This window comes from Gymnogyps californianus, chromosome 3 (genome assembly GCF_018139145.2).
Source record: "Gymnogyps californianus isolate 813 chromosome 3, ASM1813914v2, whole genome shotgun sequence".
NCBI classification, from domain to species: Eukaryota; Metazoa; Chordata; class Aves; order Accipitriformes; family Cathartidae; genus Gymnogyps; species Gymnogyps californianus.
In genome coordinates this window covers 110898003-110915761 of record NC_059473.1, presented here as the reverse complement: position 1 = coordinate 110915761, position 17759 = coordinate 110898003, and the positions used below count along the sequence as shown (strand labels likewise).

Genomic DNA, 17759 nt, shown 5'->3' with positions numbered 1-17759 from the left:
AGCCAGCATCCTGCTTCTCGACACTGGCCAGCCAAATGTTAAGTGAAGCAATTGAAATAGTAGGGCAGATACAGGAAACATGGTTCTGGAATACTCTCCGAACTCCCAGTAACTCAGTTCTAAAGCAGTAAATGTAACATGCTTCTTGCTTTAATTTTCAGGAACATGTTAAGTAGCAATGGCTGCTCCTTGAAGTATTACAATCAGTAGTTTTTCAGAAGTAGGGTTTTTTGTTGGTTTTGTTTGTTGGTTTTTTTAATGGGAGCATAATCTTTGGAGCAGGGATTGCATTGGATGCACTTTGTAGGGCATTTAGATTGTAGTTAGAAATAAAAATCATCTAATGCTTTTAAGTGGGAATATAAATTTAAAATTTTGTTTCTAAATCTGTATCTTTATATGCACTAGAAACTGACCTTTGCAACAGTCTGTAAACTAGGTAGCAGCATTTTTTTGATGAAACAGAAGCATAGAGAAGTTTTAGCAGAGAGCTTGAGGGACTTTCCCCAGTCACACATGAAGAACACCAGAGGAACATTCCTACTTCCGTTCTCAGAGTCCTTTACAAGTTTCCAGTTTTTGTCCACTCCTTCCCTTGATGATATGACAGCTTTAATTTTTATTTTTCCTACCTAGAAGATCTTCCTTGATCCAATTATGAAAAAATGTTTAGAAAAGGAAAAAAACGACACAGCAGCAGCAGCTCACAAAGCAGTGAAATCAGTACTAAAAGCAAGGTAAGCTGAATTGGGCATATACTCTGTTTATGGAAGCACTTTCGTTTGTTACAAGTTGACAGTTCAGTGGTTCGCTTGCGCTGATGGTAGGATGTGATTTCCATAAAATGCCATGTTCCACAAGAACTTTCTACTTCTACTATGCCTCAGATTGTGTTATGAGAGTTAAAAAAAAATATTTGTTATAAAGCCCTTGTATTCTGAGATGAATGCTCAATTGCTTCCATAGTGAAGCCCACAAACGCAAGAGTTTCTGGCAGCACATAGTAAGGTTTGGAGGAAAAAGTGGTACGTTTGTTCTGTAGTGATAAATAGTGTCTTTAAGAAGGTGCCTGGTGCTAGGTACCAAGAATGAGTTTATTCTTCAGTACTAGTTGGTTACTCAGTATCTCTAAAAAGTATTCTTCATTTTGAATAATGTGTCCATTTTGTCTGATAGGTTTTGGAATGATCAGTTGAATATTCTGGATTTTCCAAGGTGCCGTTTCACTTCCCTTGCACTGCTATGTTATTTCAAGCATTGGTGACAAGCATGTAGTTGTCAATTTCTTCAAGTTAAGATGCAGTACCAGAAAAGTCTGGACATAACCTTAAGGTTCATTTTCTCTTTTTCTTTTATTTCCTCCTTCTTTCAAAATATTTGTGGACTTCTCAAGGGTTCCTGCTGAATTTATATCAGTCTAATCTACATTGAGGCAGAAAGATAATTTCATGAAAGAAATAGGTGTTGTTGTTTTTTTTCTCCCCATTTTGCAGTGCTGCTTAAGTAATTAGAACATAAACACTAGTTTATTTTACAAAAAGAGTTGAGGCAGGGCATCTGAAAGTGAATTGCTAATATGGTCTCAGTAACTTTCTGATGATACTAATTTTTTTCTTAGTCTGTAGATTCCAGTCTTGGGGGACTTTCCAGGTCTAGTACTGTGGCTAGTCTAGATACAGACTCCACGAAAAGTTCAGGTATGTAATCACAGTTTGAGCAGATATGTATGAAGCAGGATTAACTGCATGTGTGTTCGTGTAAAAGAGCAGAAAATGGAAAAGGTTAAAATAAGTATTTTCAATAATTGTGAGTGAATCTGTTAGATAGCCTGTTGACTAATGCATGCATAGCTCTAGGCTTTTAAAGTATTATTAATGATTCGTCTAGGATTAAGTCACTGTTCTCGAAGTAAAGTGTCTGAGTAAGAAAAACTTCGTTGCGTTACCAGTCTGTAACACAGCATAAATCTGGTATAACTTTTTGGAAGCTACGTTTCCTGCTTTTATAAGTTCACATTTGTACTGAAATAATGGAAATAAGATTTGATTTTACTTGTTCTTGCTCACCAGATCACAGCGCATCACTGTTGAACTGTTGAACCAAACAGTTCATTTAAAACAAGTATATATATAGAAAAGTAGAACCAGCTTTTCTATGTTTTCTGATTCAAGGTTGTTAACTCCAAACTTGAATTAGTATAAACAATGCTGTATCATGGATTCATATGAAACTGTTGCCTTTACTAAGGGCTGTTCTGAATCAACCTAGGACAGTTCATTAAAGAGAGGAGTTAATATACTGTGGTGAGGTTAAGTGTTTGATGAAGGTCTGCAAAAATTACGGAATTTAATAAGTTAGCCCCGTTAACACCAATTAGAATAGCTTTACTGTTCTGGAATTCTTCAGAATTGCTTTGTTTTATTTTGTTGCAGGACAAAGCAATAGTAATTCTGATACGTGTGCAGAATTCAGAGTTAAATATGTTGGTGCCATTGAAAAACTGAAATATAATGAGAGCAAAAGTCTTGAAGGGCCATTGGACTTGATAAATTACATAGATGTTGCACAGGTAAGTGGGTTACAAAAGACAATACCAACAACATCAGAACATCTTAAGCTTAGGTGTATTTCTTTCATATTATCACGTGATCTGACATCTTTCTTTGTAAATTTTAGACTTACTAGAATAAAGTAGCTTACTTTAAAAAACATTAAGCTATGAATCTCAAAAGCTGTCACACTCAATTCCATCCTATTGAGTAACTGGAGAAGATGCACCCAAAAAGCCTTTCTGAAGAAGCAGGCTGAGCGAAGGCCCCTTTCATGAGTCACTACTGAACAAGTATCCCAATTGAAAGTTGTTATATTGTCTTCAGCACTGTTAGGATTAGTATCCGGGAAAGAATGTCTCCTCCAGATTTCCTCAGTATTGTAGAAGTTTTCCTGTAGAGGAAAATGTCAAGTTTCTGCTTATAATGACTTATGAACCTGTGACCAAAGAATCTGAATAATATTCAGGTCATCCTTGCCAAACTGTGGTTGCTTGTACTTATTTTTGTACTAAAAGCTGTAACTGGTTGTTCTCATTAGGTAGCTGATCGTTTGTATCTTTAAAAGCCTGGAATGTCTGTTTATCTTACAGCAACTTGACATTTCAAGTGTCTCAATATATGCTAAAACTATTTTTACAGCTACATAACAAAATTGCTGCCAGTATGGAACATAGATCACCCAGGGTCAGCACAGCATGACAGGGCATGCATTATTTTTCAGCCCATTTGATTTGACCACAGGGCCAAACTGCCCCCTGAGATGGTAAATTCCTTTCTGGAATCATGTAATATTTAGAATAGAATAGAATAGACTATTTCAGTTGGAAGGGACCTACGACGATCATCTAGTCCAACTGCCTGACCACTTCAGGGCTGACCAGAAGTTAAAGCGTGTTGTTAAGGGCATTGTCCAAATGCCTCTTAAACACTGACAGGCTTGGGGCCTCGACCACCTCTCTAGGAAGCCTGTTCCAGTGTTTGACCACCCTCTCGGTAAAGAAATGCTTCCTGATGTCAAGTCTGAACCTCCCCAAATGTATTTCACATAACGTTAAGAGATTGGATGAGTGCAAGAGTGGCAGGCAGGCTCCACGCAGCAAGATATGAGCAGGGTTAGCGATGTTGCTGATCCAGTGGACTGAAGTACACATAAACACATTCTCTATTATGTATCTTCATTGTTCATGTTCTTCTGTCTGCACTAAAGGCTTTTGTTTGTTTCCCTCCAAAGCAAGATGGAAAGTTACCTTTTGTTCCAGGTGAAGAGGAGTTTATTATGGGAGTTTCCAAATACGGCATTAAAGTTTCAACATCTGATCAGTATGTAAGTGATTCACAACAGACTGTCTTTTTGGTGAGAGTTGAAAAGTGTTTTTATTTATTTCTCTGATAGATGATCTGTGTGACCAAAATGTCACTTCTGGCTTTAAGCAAAAGTCAAACAAACAAACAAACAAAGCTCTCGTAGCAGCACTGCTTCATGTCGTATCTCCTCAAGGCTCTCTGTATTTCCCTGGTTGGATTGCTTGGATTTGTGACAAAAATCCACTCCTTTTGAGACAGAGCACCAGACAAAAGGCAAGCAAGCCTTTGCGCTCTTTGGGCACATCTTCCTTTCTCTGTGGCTGTCCTGCCATTCTCTCATGTGGAAAAGTAGCATGACTGTGGTGGCCAAGACTGTAGGTTCCTCAGCCTGAGTTAGTTAGTAATGCAATTCCTATTGATGTTACTGTGGAGAGGAAAAAACAAAGGATGTTTTTTTCAAGAATACCTGAGTTGTCTTCCCCTTTAAAGTTCCAGCCTTGCACTCCTAATCCAAGAGTGTGGGTTCACTCTAGCATTAAAGCCTCATGATTCCACTTTATTGATCAAGCCTGTTTTTTGTTTGCATTATTTCCTACATGTAGTTTATTTTCCTTTAGTGCGCTTCAAGTAGCTTTTTTGCTAAAAATAGAAATCCGGTCTCTTCCCCAGGGCCCTCCAGTTGCCTTTGTGTAGCTTTGTATTGCAGCCATGTGGTTTCCTTCTGGTTGCCCTCAGAGCCCCAGATACCATAAATACTTGGCCTTATGAAGTCATGACCCATCAACAACCCAGCAATGCCTCTTCATAAAAGCCTCGAGTATGAGCATGGTGAATAGCATTGCTCATAGCTGAATACTCTGAAGATAGCCAAGAAGTTTCCTTTGGTCCCTTCAGAAAATAAAACACTTGTTTCTAATGCCTGGGAGGAACTGTAGTAGTTGTTACTCAAACTTTGAATTCTTTTGGGTTCTGTTTTCGCTGTCCTCCTAAATTCTTAATTGTCATTAAGAACATAGGTTACGCTGTTATTAAATTCCTTTGTCCTTTGATAAAATTGAATAGGTAATTTTAAGACTTTTATCCATCATTCTTCTGTCTTCAAGCTGAAAGCATGCACAAGCTGATAAAGCCTTCTGTGATTAAGCTAGCTTGCACTGGCATTTTATTGCATTGCATTCTGTTTCCCAAATTCTGGCTTTTTGCATCTGTGTCACTGTTGACATTTAATTTGTCCTTTAGTGTGTTAGTCTACCTAACTCTTTTCATAGGGTTCCAAGATGGAAAGGCTTTCTCTGCATTCATGCAAAGAATTCAGTCTTTTATGACTTTGGGGGAAAGGTGAGAGTTCTGTGATTTGTAGATACCTTTGCAGGTGAACAGGCAGGTAGCTATTTCAGATGCCAAAAAGAGAATTGACTGCAGGATACAAAATTTTTCCTCATGGATTTCAGCCAGCGTTTGAGAAATTATTTCATTAGTGACTGAAATATGTACAGATACGTAATCCACCGATACATTTCCATTGTTTGTGGATGCAACCACTGGAAACCAAAGGCAAAGTATTTATAGAAGTCATACTGAGGCTTTGGCCTTCTTCACATTCTGTTTGCATGTATTTGTGCATTATATACACGTATGGCACAGTTTGTCCATCTGCCATCTCATTTCTCTCTCAACTGCAGAATTCCCTCATAGCCAAATACTGGAAGGAGAGGAGGAAATGACTTTACAGGGGGACTGTGTACTTTAAAGAATTCTGTCCTCCCTCTTTTAGTGATAATCCACATGCACATTAGTACTGTAGCAAGTTCCAAGCAAGTCACTCTAAAAAGTTGCAAGTAATTGGAAATCTTGGCATCTTTCATACAGAGACTGGAGGGTTGATCCAGTAAGTTCCACCTCGGGTCCAGCTGCCTTCAGCATGGTATGATGGTATGGATAATTGTGAGTGATTGCCGAGTGAATGTCAGGGATGGAGATGTTTTTCAGCAAGGTGATCTCGGAGCTCTGGTAGAGGGCTCTCCCTCGAGGGTTTCATAGCAGGCATCAAGCTCACTGTTCATTTTTGCAGCTTCTGTATTGAAGTGGACATTTCTTGAGACCCTTCAGCTACTGATAGGGACAAGGTGTTTGATGCCACGAACATAGAAAAAGAGCTGTCTTGAAGTCTTAAGACCCTAGAGGTGGTATGACTGGAATAAACCAGATGAATGTTATTGGTTGGGTAGAATGGCTTGAGAAGAAAGGCTTTGTGTAGGGTAGCTCTGCAGAGACCTTGTACTGGACAACATCAACCAATCCCTTTTTGGAATGATCAAGATCAGAACTGTTGGGACTATGGTAAAAGCCTGCAACTGTGGTGGAGAGGAGAAGTCTCCCGGACTAGATCTCTGCAAGAGTCAGGACCCATGCTGTGGTTCAGGCCACAAGTGGCCTGGCTATAGCCACATGGCTACCCACCCCCAAAGCAACTAACCTTGTCCATACCCTCTTCTGGGAACAGTTTCTCATGTGCACCCTTCCTGGAACTGAGACAGGGGATTGTCTGGAAAAACACTGGAAAAGTAAAAAGTTGTTTTAAGTTACCTCTGAGCCAGAGGTGCAGAGTGTACCACCTGTCCTACGCACAGAGGGCGAGCGAGGATAGGTGGGAAGCGAATGCGTGCTTTCGTAGTATGGCCAGGAATATAGTCCACATATGAATGCAATTCTAAAACAGAAGCGAAAATTAAAGCTAAAATTGTGTTGAACCACCACTAATTTTTTTAAAATCTTGACTAAACTTTCCATTTAAAAAATTATAATTTTACCAAGGAATACTTTCCTCCTGTAAATAAATCTGAAGTATTCTTTTGTAAGAGAGAGAATCAACACAGGTGGAAAACTGAAATAGCTGTTGCAGTGTTCCAGAGTAACTTTTATTTGCCACATGGTTTCAGGATGTGTTACATAGGCATGCTCTCTATTTAATTGTACGGATGGTCTGCTATGATGATGGTCTGGGAGCAGGAAAAAGTTTACTGGCTTTGAAGACAACAGATGCAGCCTCTGAAGAATGCAGCCTCTGGGTATATCAGTGCAATAGTTTGGTAAGAGTTTATGTTTACAGTATTTAATTTAGGTATCAGTGTTTTGATTGTAAAGGGAGGTTCTAAAACCCAAGGCCCTTGTGAAGGCTTTTTGGCAGAAGGGGGATTGCTCAATTAAAAAAGAGTATAAACGTGTCCTGCATGATTTAGGGGAGGAGGAGAAAAGCCCCGCTGACTGCATTTGATCAGCTTTGAGGAAAAATACCTACATTCCCTAAAATTGCCAATGAATGTACACACCTGAGAAAGCTCTTTGCAAGCTGAAGAGTGCTATTGTAGCTGCTAAGGACAATCCTCTGTTTGTATTTTTAAAGACAAAAACCTCTTAAGATCGGACAGAGCAGGGAGGGATTGAGTAACAATTCTGGTAATAGAGCATACATTCATATTTATAAGCAAGGGAAGTGATCCCTTCTTAAGAGTAGAAGAATTCATTGTCAAGGTACCATGATATGACACACACCCTTAGCAGCACTGGGGGAACACATGAACTGACCTTCTGAATGCTAGTGTCATGCTATGATGAAAGCTAACAACTCTGACTTGTTTCAAAAGAGCTCATTTAAAACGGCTTCCCACATGTCATTGCGAACCACAGAAATCAAATTAAATCTCACTTGTGCTACTCCATTTTGCATGTCTCTGCCAAAAGAATGATAAAGGTCACGTTCCGCTTTAAATGAGTTTTGAAACGTTTAGAAGTTCTTCAGAAAGTGTTAATGCGCGTGTTTGGTTTTTTTTAGGAACAAGCACAAGCTATTTGCAAAGTGTTATCTACAGCCTTTGATTCAGTTTTAATGTCGGAGAAGTCCTGATTTTCTTCAGCAGCACATGACTGTGTAGTACAAGAGGCCTTTGTGTGAGGAGGAAATGGGGCTCCTTTGTGATACCACAGACTGGCTGTAGCTACACACAAACCTAGAAAAGACATGCTGTGCAAAGAAGAGCCATGCAACCTTGCACGTGGTACTTTGTCATTCCCCAAACATGACTTGAAGAAATTACTCCATCTTCAGTTTCCAGGACAATACAGAATTTTATATTTAACACGATTTCTTTTCCTAAATCATGTTTTGTATATTAATGTCAATATTGTAGAAATGTAAAATAAAACTGACACTTGCTTCTATCTCTTTGTCTGAAAAATAATTTGTTAATATAGACTTCAGTTCCGCTTAACCTAGATATTAGAGTTAACAAAACAATAAGAGCAAAGTGATAACAGGTAGTCATTTGGCGTTTACACCTCTAATTTAATCTTAGGTGTGCCGTCTACACAGTTTCTACATTCAGCTACAAATCCACAAGATGTACTTTTTTTGTTCACGTGCTACTTGTTTGTATTTCTCATTTTACACATTGAAAAGACGACTATTGCCTAAGTAATGCAGAGTAACAGAAGAGAAGTAGCCAAAGGGATTTTAAAAGTAGTTTTATTTTTCCAGACATTTGACTGGTTAACAAGAGTAAAATTTATTAATCATGCTCTAATTATAAATCACTGCATCCAGGACATTGAAAATAAGAGTTGATTTTAGGTTATACAATATATACAGTTGCTCTGCAACTAAACAAAATAAAAACAACTGAATTGAATATTATACATCTCATAGCATTCTAAGCTGCATTTTAAGTGTCACTTGCTCCTTTTTAAACAGTTAACACAGCAACCTAATAGTCTGTCTATGAACAGGTTTTTTGAATCAATCAGATTTGAAAAGTTGTATGAAATATGCCAAAGTTTTGGACTTAAAATTCTTAATTTTATATTATAAATAGATATCTACAGGCTCTAGAATTTCTTTTTCCTCTGCCAGAGGAGCAAACTTTGAGAAACATGGAAAGTCTAGGGATAAATTTTGCTTAGCTGCTCTTTATTGGTCCTCAAGATTTTCTCTGTCTGCACTGTTAGTGCTATTAAGTTGTATTCTACAAGTTTCCTAGTCTAAGTGACCAGTGAACAAGGTTGTGACGTTTTAAAGTGTATTCCTTTTCTAGCGGAACTCAAGGAAAATTTGCATCATTGTTTAACTTTACGAGTTGTTACATACACTATAAGATTCTGTGTTAAAAATACTGTACATTAGGAGATCTGTGCAAAATAATATGCCCGTTTACTCTCTAGACTCTATCAGGGATAGAAACATACAAAATAGTGTTGCAAACTGAACATATCAGTAAGTGAATAACACTGTAGTGCTAAACTATTACTCTATTGTTTTACTGGGAACTTTGAAAATACGGACTAATTTGCTTCAACTTACAACAAAAATATCTTGAAACATTCCAGTTTGTTCCCCATTTATACTGCAGCAACAGCATCTAGGAAATGAAAGTTATGCGTATACTTGGCTGTACCCACACATTTGAGAGGCTATCAACCAACGGTACCATTTAGGAAAGGCGATACAAGGTAAGATCAGTGTTGCTCTTCCAGCACTAACGCAATGCGATTTTTCTCCAAATAAGCATATATGGTGGTGGCCTGTTTTCATTCCCTTCAATATGAAATGGCCAATTTAAACACCATTTGTCAGAAATTCAAAGTTCTCTTGATAAATCTAGAGATACAATATTCACGAACCGTGATCAAAGCCAATGTGACCTAGACATTGATTTTTCTTATCCTATGCCATCAGTTGTTTCCTGTAGCATAAGCAAAACCTGGTACAATTTCACAATATACAAACATCAAAATGACGTCAGATTTGCGTTGGTGTTTTGTATTCCATCAACCAACTGGGAACTACCCATGGCCTAGCCTTTGTTCACAAATTAGTAAAACAAATTTAACAACAGTGTAGCTACCATATATGTGGGTATATTATATAAATACAGAGTGAGTTAGCAAACTATCATTGTTTGCAAGGTAGTGGCACGCAAATTTTATAAAACAGAACATAACGTAGTGTACTTGTGAGGTGTCAGATACCTTATTGACCAAGGATAATTATCTAAGTGTTCCACCAAATATGTTCTCTCTGTGAACACATTGCTGGATGATTTAAGAAAATTCAAGAATTTAAAAACAAAGTCTAAACACTATAATGAGACAAGTGTAAGAAATGCTCTGCAATCCATCATCATAGTTCAGTACATTTCAGGAAGTGCAGTTTTCATATCCTTGAGTTAATGTAGTAACTCATTAATATTGCCATAGTTTAGTTAACCAGCAGTAGTCATATTAAATGACCAAAATGGATGTAACATACATAAAGAACATTCAAAAAACAGGTTCTACACACGTGCAGCATAGAAAAATGAAACAGTCTCAAGCTCACAAAATTAGAACTAGAAAGTTCAACGACTAACACAGATTTCAGATAACTCTAAGCAAATATCTACATCCATTCTGAACGAAAGAAGTTTCTCCTGTGGTAAACTGAAATACTTTTTCACTTTTACCTGGCCAAAGACACCCGATTAAAATAGTTTCTTCTGTAATTGTTGACATCCTGGATGACAGCCAGTATGGCAAGATGCTGAATGAGTGCAATTTAGTACTACGCAGCAGCTTGCATGTTTTGGTTCCAACACGTCAAATGGTATCGAGAATTGGATAAATTCACTGCCCTGTTAGATGCACACAATTTCTTTGACTGGGGAGGCAACACTGAACTGTGGTATTGTCATGTTACAAAAGGGAGAATAAAATTACAGTGAATTGATTGAAAAGAACATTAATAATGTTGTGATATTCACACACTTATATGGATTTTGATTGTTAAAGCTTTTCAGTTCACCTTGAAAAATACAGGAAGAGTTGCTTTTTTTAAAGTGTAAACTGCTCATGAGAAGTTTTCACATAGAAAAAAGTTTTAAAAGTCCCAAAATCAGAACAATGGCAATAAAAAAGTAAGCTACAGTACCTAGGACTTGGGCAGTGCTCTGGCAAGGTGTCTGCAGATAGGTAGATGAAATGAAATAGAGCAAAACTTATTTCTGTGACCGCTGGAAATGAGAAATGTCTCCACTTATCAGTAGCAATTTAGTCAACAATAAAGTGCACAAATGATACAGGGAAAGCTCCTTTCCGACTGGGATCTCCATCAATATGACCAATCTGAAAGAGTCCAGATATTTTTCAAGTTAATCTCAAAATGGCATTTCAGCGTCACCAAAATGAATACCAGTGACCTTCCCGCCTGTAGTACAACAAGCCTCTCCCTACATCTTTTCTGCTGTAGTGGTGTTTTTCTTTTGTGAATGGGAAAATTCAGTCCTACAGGGTGCATTTGTTTTTCGGCTATAGACATTCCCCCCCCCCCCCCCCCAATTCAAATGTTTTATCCAGTTCTTTGAAAGTAACACCTCTTAATGCAGTACCGCTGCTGCATCATTTCAGTGCGTTCTGTAATGCCTGACATATTCTGCCTCTGTTAAGTTGCTTCTGCTTCCCCCTCTTAACAATCACTGAAAGGTAAAAGGATGGATCAAGCTTCAACAGTTTTGGGTTTTACATGAATCTATTTGTGTTTATACAGCATTATTGTCAATTTAGACGCAATTTAAACTTCGCTAGCTAACAGAGTAAGGCAAGTGTTTTCATGCATAACAATTTCCCAAGACTTGACTTTAGCTGATGAGACTCTGGAACGTAAATAGTTGAGATGGTTTCCCAGCTCAAATAGACCATTTGTCAATCTCAGTCAGCTGAAGAATTAGGACAATACAAAGCTGTCCTTCTGAGGCCCACCACACAGCATCTGAAATAGTAGCAGATTCTTAAATTGCTCACACTGCCCAAGAATTTCCTGAATCACACAGACCATGTCCCCTGTGTATTGTGAACCCTACTAATCAGATATTTTTCTTTTCTGAATGAGAAAAGCTAAAAACTTGTCTGAAATTTGATTTTTTTTTTTTATTTGATTTTTTTTTTTAACAAAAGAAATCTCTGGAATCAGGTTTCCATGAGATGAAACTTCTTGTTATTTGGAAACCCAGCGGGGGATCTTCAGAAGTCAGGGTCAACCTCTAGATTGCATTTATTTCTTTCAAAGTGTGTTGATAGAAAATGCAAAATACTTACCCACCACTCCTGATCTTCTTCACCATCGACTACAATAATATCTCCCTCTGAAAAAGTTAGCTCATCTGGGTTATCTGCTACACAGTTGTATATTGCTTTTACTCTCTTGGGTTTAGTTTTTGACTGAAATATAAAAATAAGTAAATGTAAATAATACAGCACAGAAGAGACAGAATAGACTTGGAGTTGATCTAAAGAAAGCTTCAGAACTGCTTCCAACCATTATTTTTCATAGGTTAGAGTTCAGCTACATCTTTTATGCTGGGTGCTCGTGCTTCAGGCTGAATTTGGCAGCATCCAAAGCATTTTGGAACCACTGTGCCACCAACGTGGGCCAGGTTTCCCTTAGCAATCTTCCGTTTTGACTCATCTAAACCTGTCTTCAGAGCTCTACATCACTGCAGCACATACGATTTTATTCAGAAGATGGGGTGATCAAGATCAAGTGCTACGCAGCAAGTGTAACAGCAGCAGCATTACCAGAAAAAGGCCTGAGCCACCTGCCAACACACCCCTTCTTAATTCGCTAAACCCATTTCAGGAGTGTACAAACCCTCCGAAACGTCCTCTGCCTCTCTGTAGTGCTTTGAGGACTGCAAGCCACAGGAATGGTTTGGCAACCCTTCCAATAGGAAAGTTTAGTAAGGAGTTGCAATATTCCAATATTGTAGTGGGACTCCAATCCTAGTTGTGTTCTATTTGAAGTGATGCCAAAATTGTTTTGCTCTGCTATCACAGTATCCACCATCCTAATCTCACACTTCTCCCAGTGCAACCCGGCCTGCTGCTGCATTTGCTTTCAACCTCCTCATTCTCTGTTGCAGACCAACAACAATGCTACCTACATAATGTTTCCATGCAAGGAGTGGAGAGGCACAGGACCTGGAGGCAGAATATAAGCGTTCTACCATGAGTCCACCCTTTTCCCCAGTTTGCCCAGCCATAGCCAGCAAAAATCTCTCCTTTCTACCCTAAGATGCCAGAGCAGAGCTGTAAGTGCCATTTAGGTGAAGAGACATCTGTTAATGCAGTGGGTGTGTGGGACAGAGGCTCCAGATGGGATAAGGAAAAGGTCTTATCACCATCCTGGAGTCCCCCAGGGACTGGTCCCAGTCTCTAGTTAGGTCAGCCATAGAGCAGGAAGCTTGTAAGGGGAGAAGAGACTCCATTCACAAGTCTACTTCTCTCCACCAGCAAAATGCTGTGCTGTAGACAGTACTGCCCAACAGCCTCTTAATGTGCCATTTTGTTAGAGCTGAGCACCATGCAGAAAAAGGGGGATGTGGATGGGGAAGGAGGGAGGTAGCATGATTGTTATGCTCCTCTGTAAGCATCCATTTGCATTTTAGTATTAAAAACCTGACCTGCCCAGACCAGGCATCTCCTTAGGCTCTATCTGTGGGGCACACCCCTGTGAGTTGGCAGCCTTGCACTGCATCACAGCAATTTTGCCAGATGCTCCATCTCAGTCAAGTTACAGTTTGAACCACAACCACCTTTTAGGTCAAGAGGGAAAAGCTTCACGTCAGTACAACAGAGATATCATTACTAACTTCAAAGTGCAGTAATTACAGGTATTTCTTGTTCTTTAGAAGGCAAGGAAATTAAAATAGATCCCATTCCCAGAAGACTAAAATCTTCCAGGAAAGTTTCCCATGTATCTACAATATGGTTTCAAAAATCTAAAATATACATTTAAAAAAAAAAAAAAAAGGCATCAGGAATTTCCATCTGAAAAATAGGCCATTGGGTAAATGCACTGCCTAGGAGATAAGCCACTGGCTACATGGGCATGTACAACTAGACCTCTTTTTTCTTTACTCAAGGAGCACTTCTGCAATAATTTCCTAAATCTGGGCTGGCCTCTGGATCCTCTGGCAGGGTAAAGACTTAGCAAAAAAGGCTGGAGTATAAGGCTAAAAGGAGCAATTTAGCCAAAGTACTTTAGCTAGACTGATCTAGCTAAAGCTCTTTAGCTGAGGGGCCCTTGGCTAAATCGCAGCTAAGATACTTTAGCTAGATTGATTTAGCTAAAGCACCTTAACTAGCACACACTCCCTGAGCCAGGTTTCCCTTACTTCTCTGTCCTATGACAGAAGAAAATCATCCAGCTGATTTTCTCAGTCTCACAAAATTCACCGTACCGAAGCCCTAGAGACATCTGGAGGGTCAGATCTGTTCTTCATATTATGTGCAATTAATATTAAACAGTGGACTATTCCTAGAAGCTAGCCAGGATAGCCCATTCACTCATAACTAAAGCAATTTGTCCTATAAAGCAAAAACGGAGAGAACAAGATAGAGAAACTACTACAACTTTAATTTATACAGAAAGCCAGGTAAGAAGCTGTTTCAGAACCAACAGATATGTGGAAAAGATGTAGACAGTGCTCACACCTGAATCCCAGAACATACAACAGAAAGTGTGATCAGGGTCCAACAGCTTCACAAAGTAAATATGGGAATTCCCTTGGTGCATGTAAGCAAAAGGGATAGATATTCCATTTAACACTACTTAGATAATTTAATTTTATTGTGGCCTAAAACATGAAAGTTATTTTGATGCAAGACAGACAACAACTTGGTTGACCAACACTGGAGAAGGCAAGAAAACAGAAGATTTTATACTCCCAACTAATGCAAGATGAATTCCAGATGTCTCTGTGGCTTTTCAGCATTATCAGATGAGAAACAGCTAACAGGAATTCTAAGAGCTCAAGACAAATGTGCAAGGCTATGCACACAAACACACTGAAGTCTGTCCTGGAGAGTTACTATTTCAGTAGACATGGTTAAGGAAAAAACGGATGAAGGGAGAGAGACAGAGGACTGAAGGCAGGTCTTTTACAGTCCGTTAATAAGACAATCGCAGAGCCAGGAACAGCATGTCTCCTACCTCTCAGTTTATTATTTACCTACTGAACCACGCTCCTACACAGAATGTAAAACATGGAAGAGCCCAGACCTAGTCACATACAGCATCTCAGAAAGTATGGACTCTCTATATTGTGATTTCCTTACTGCAGAGAAACACTGTCATGATCAAGCATATGGATGTTTTATGTCTATCACACAAGAGAGCAACACAAAATTGGAGCAAGGACCAAAGACCTAGCTGAACTACACATAATGTACAGTTTCAACTGACATCTGGAAATCACTCCCTTTACCTACACTAGTATAAGAATACAGGTATTGGCACTAATATGTGTGTTACCAGTCATGGTCCTAGATTATAAATAATAAATAAGAGTATAAAAAGGCCACACAATCGGATCAAGAGTCCATCTAAATCCAGTCTTGTAACAGTCACTGTAAGGCTGGGGGAGGGTGGAGAAGAATAATATACAATACTTCCAGCCCGATACTTCCAGCCTTCCCCTTCACCCTTCAACCACCTTCTGGTTGGGGATGTCTCAAGTCAGATGTGGTTTCTGTGTACTTACCAAGAGATTTCTCTCCTGTCACCCAGTGAATGCATGACAAAGAGATGCAAAGAAAACCAACTGCACAAAGAACCAATTTCTTTTGTTTTGAGCTTGACTCCTACTAGTCTTGTCTGAAGCCATTTGATCTACCTTTGTAAACAACTACGAGTATATCTACTTCCATTATAAAAGTAAGCACAAAAGCTCCCTTATTACTTCACTGAAGTTTAAGAATGAAGTTACACATGATCTACAAGTGACTCACTCACCAAGTTCACCTACAAGTGACTAACTTATGAAGCTCATCTACCTTCAATAAGTCAAACCATACATTCTGTGGATTGTGTTGGTCACATTTGGACACAAGCAAAGAATCTATACTTCTTTTCTTTGGTTTCTCTTTGGTTTTTGTTGGTGGTTTTCATTTTTAATTTAAAATCACATACTATCATATAGGAAATGCAAGAAAAGCAAAGTTTTCATAAATATTTAGTACAATTCATGCACATATTTAACACAGGATACAGGCTTTATATTTTTCATGATTCTCACACTTTCTCCATAATAGGATACACTATCATATCAACAGTGTCAATATCAATAGAATGCAGAAGATTTAATAAAATCAAAATCCAGATTGCCTACTTACTATTTGTGATTTCCTTGGCATTGGTGCTGGTGGCTGGATTTGTGCCAAAGTATTTGTTGTAGAACCAGTTTGTGTTACTGGAATTTCGCATACAGAAGACGACTCTCCTGCTGCTAAGGTAAGTAAAACAAGTAAATTTTAGGCATGCTTTAAAAAAAAGTAAGAGTAATTACACAAATTGAAACCAAATTCATTCTTATTTAAAGGATACAAATAATTTTATATCCCATGAGTATTTCAGTTTTTAATGGTACTTTCTAAATAACTAAACAGAATTCTTCTATCCTTTTCCTTACCAAAAAAGGCCTCTTTTCCAAAAGACAATTACCTAAGACCTTTAATACTGCAGATATGCTAAAAGAGAAAAAAGCCTATAAAATAGATGAGAGCAGAACCAAATATCCCATTTCCCCATTCACTCACTACAGACTGTGTGCTTTTAGAACCCTTCTTTCCCAGTAAAGACCATCATTATCAAGATGCTGTATCCTTCACAGGAGACTCCTGACACAGATGGCAGATAGTCATTAGCAAATTACCCTTGGGTATGTCAAGAGGAAATAAAAAAGAATCACAGTAAGAACCAATGAACATAACATATACAGTGGAAGGGGAAACTGGGTAGGAGAAATTTCACTACAAGCATCACAGAATCCACACAAACTGTACTTTGGACATTTTACTGAGATGACATTATTGTAATGTCCCAAAGTAGTAGTTACTTTGAACAATGAAAAATGCAGAATGAATAATGAACTCTGTTCACTATCATGAAAGAAGCAACATCAATTTGCAATTTAATTAAGTGACACTATATTAGCTTTAGATTTTCAAACTAGAAACACATTCTTCTATTCCAAAATGTGTATCTGTTACCTTGTTTATGACACATGCAAACAAGAGAGTAAACTAACTAAAGTTTTCATAGTGCATCCTTTGTTTGAGCGGGATTTAGGTGAGGTTAGGAAAGCTAAAGCCCAACTGGAATTGAATCTGGCAAGGGATGTCAAAGACAACAAGAAGGGCTTCTGTAAATACATAGGTAACAAAAAGAAAATTACAGAAAACATGGGCCCATTGCTCAATGAGACAGGGATCTGGTTACACAGGACAAGGAAAAGGCTGAGGTACTGAACGCCTTCTTTGCCTCAGCCTTTACTAGCAAGACCAGTCTTCAGGAATCCTAGGTCCCAGAGACCAGGGGAAAATCTGGAGCAAGGAAGTGCAAAGTCCTGCACCTGGGGACGAACAAGCCCATGCACCCATATATGCTGGTGGCCACCCAGCTGGAAAGCAGGACCAGAGGCAATGGGCACAAACTGAAACACAGGAGGTTCTGTCTGAACAGCAGGAAACACTTCATTACTGTGAGCGTGACCCAGCACTGGCACAGGTTGCCCAGGAGGCTGTGGAGTCTCCATCCTTAGAGATATTCAAAAGCCATCTGGACGCGATCTTGGGCAACTGGTTCTGGGTGGCCCTGTTTGAGCAGAGGGGTTAGGCCAGATAATGTACAGAGGTCTCTCTCAACCTCAACCATTCTGTGATCCTTTTTCTTATTACACGGCCCCATTATTTACATTAATTGGCCCACAACTCTGTTCATGCAGAAGAGCTTGAGGCATGAGGGCCTACGAAATCAAGAAGAGAAACAACAAGAATACTAGTACTGATTGTATTTAGATGTGTAAGGTAAATAAAAAA

General features: G+C 38.8%; 2 protein-coding genes across 7 annotated transcripts in view; one reads left to right on the top strand and one right to left on the bottom strand.

The window, feature by feature from the left end:
- Nucleotides 1-665: 665 nt before the first annotated feature.
- Nucleotides 666-8075, top strand: ITGB1BP1 (integrin subunit beta 1 binding protein 1). Of its 3 annotated transcripts, XM_050894381.1 has the most exons (6): nt 666-737; nt 1619-1697; nt 2433-2569; nt 3784-3876; nt 6797-6946; nt 7690-8075. In XM_050894381.1, the coding sequence occupies exons 1-6, from the start codon at nt 666-668 to the stop codon at nt 7759-7761; spliced, it is 603 nt and encodes a 200-aa protein (XP_050750338.1). In that variant the 3' UTR covers nt 7762-8075. The 3 variants fall into 3 exon arrangements, with proteins under 3 accessions (XP_050750338.1, XP_050750339.1, XP_050750340.1); XM_050894382.1 differs by lacking the exon at nt 6797-6946; XM_050894383.1 differs by lacking the exons at nt 1619-1697; nt 2433-2569.
- A 287-nt stretch (nt 8076-8362) lies between these two features.
- Nucleotides 8363-17759, bottom strand: part of ASAP2 (ArfGAP with SH3 domain, ankyrin repeat and PH domain 2) — a 93751-nt gene continuing 84354 nt past the window's right edge. For 2 of the 4 annotated variants that reach the window (XM_050894347.1, XM_050894349.1), the window contains 3 exons: nt 16056-16168; nt 11979-12101; nt 8363-11009 (listed from right to left, as the gene is read on the bottom strand). In XM_050894347.1, coding sequence (XP_050750304.1) covers nt 10935-11009; nt 11979-12101; nt 16056-16168 — 311 coding nt within the window. In that variant the 3' untranslated portion in view covers nt 8363-10934. The remainder of the gene's footprint in view (nt 11010-11978; nt 12102-16055; nt 16169-17759) is intronic. The other 2 variants (XM_050894348.1, XM_050894350.1) reach the window with 1 other exon arrangement.

Excerpts from the sequence above, each read along its gene's own strand:
- ITGB1BP1 (XM_050894381.1), top strand. The coding sequence starts at position 666 with ATGTTTAGAAAAGGAAAAAAACGACACAGCAGCAGCAGCTCACAAAGC. Across the intron at positions 738-1,618 it reads AAATCAGTACTAAAAGCAAG|TCTGTAGATTCCAGTCTTGG; the intron begins GTAAGCTGAATT and ends TTTTTTTCTTAG. Across the intron at positions 1,698-2,432 it reads AGACTCCACGAAAAGTTCAG|GACAAAGCAATAGTAATTCT; the intron begins GTATGTAATCAC and ends ATTTTGTTGCAG.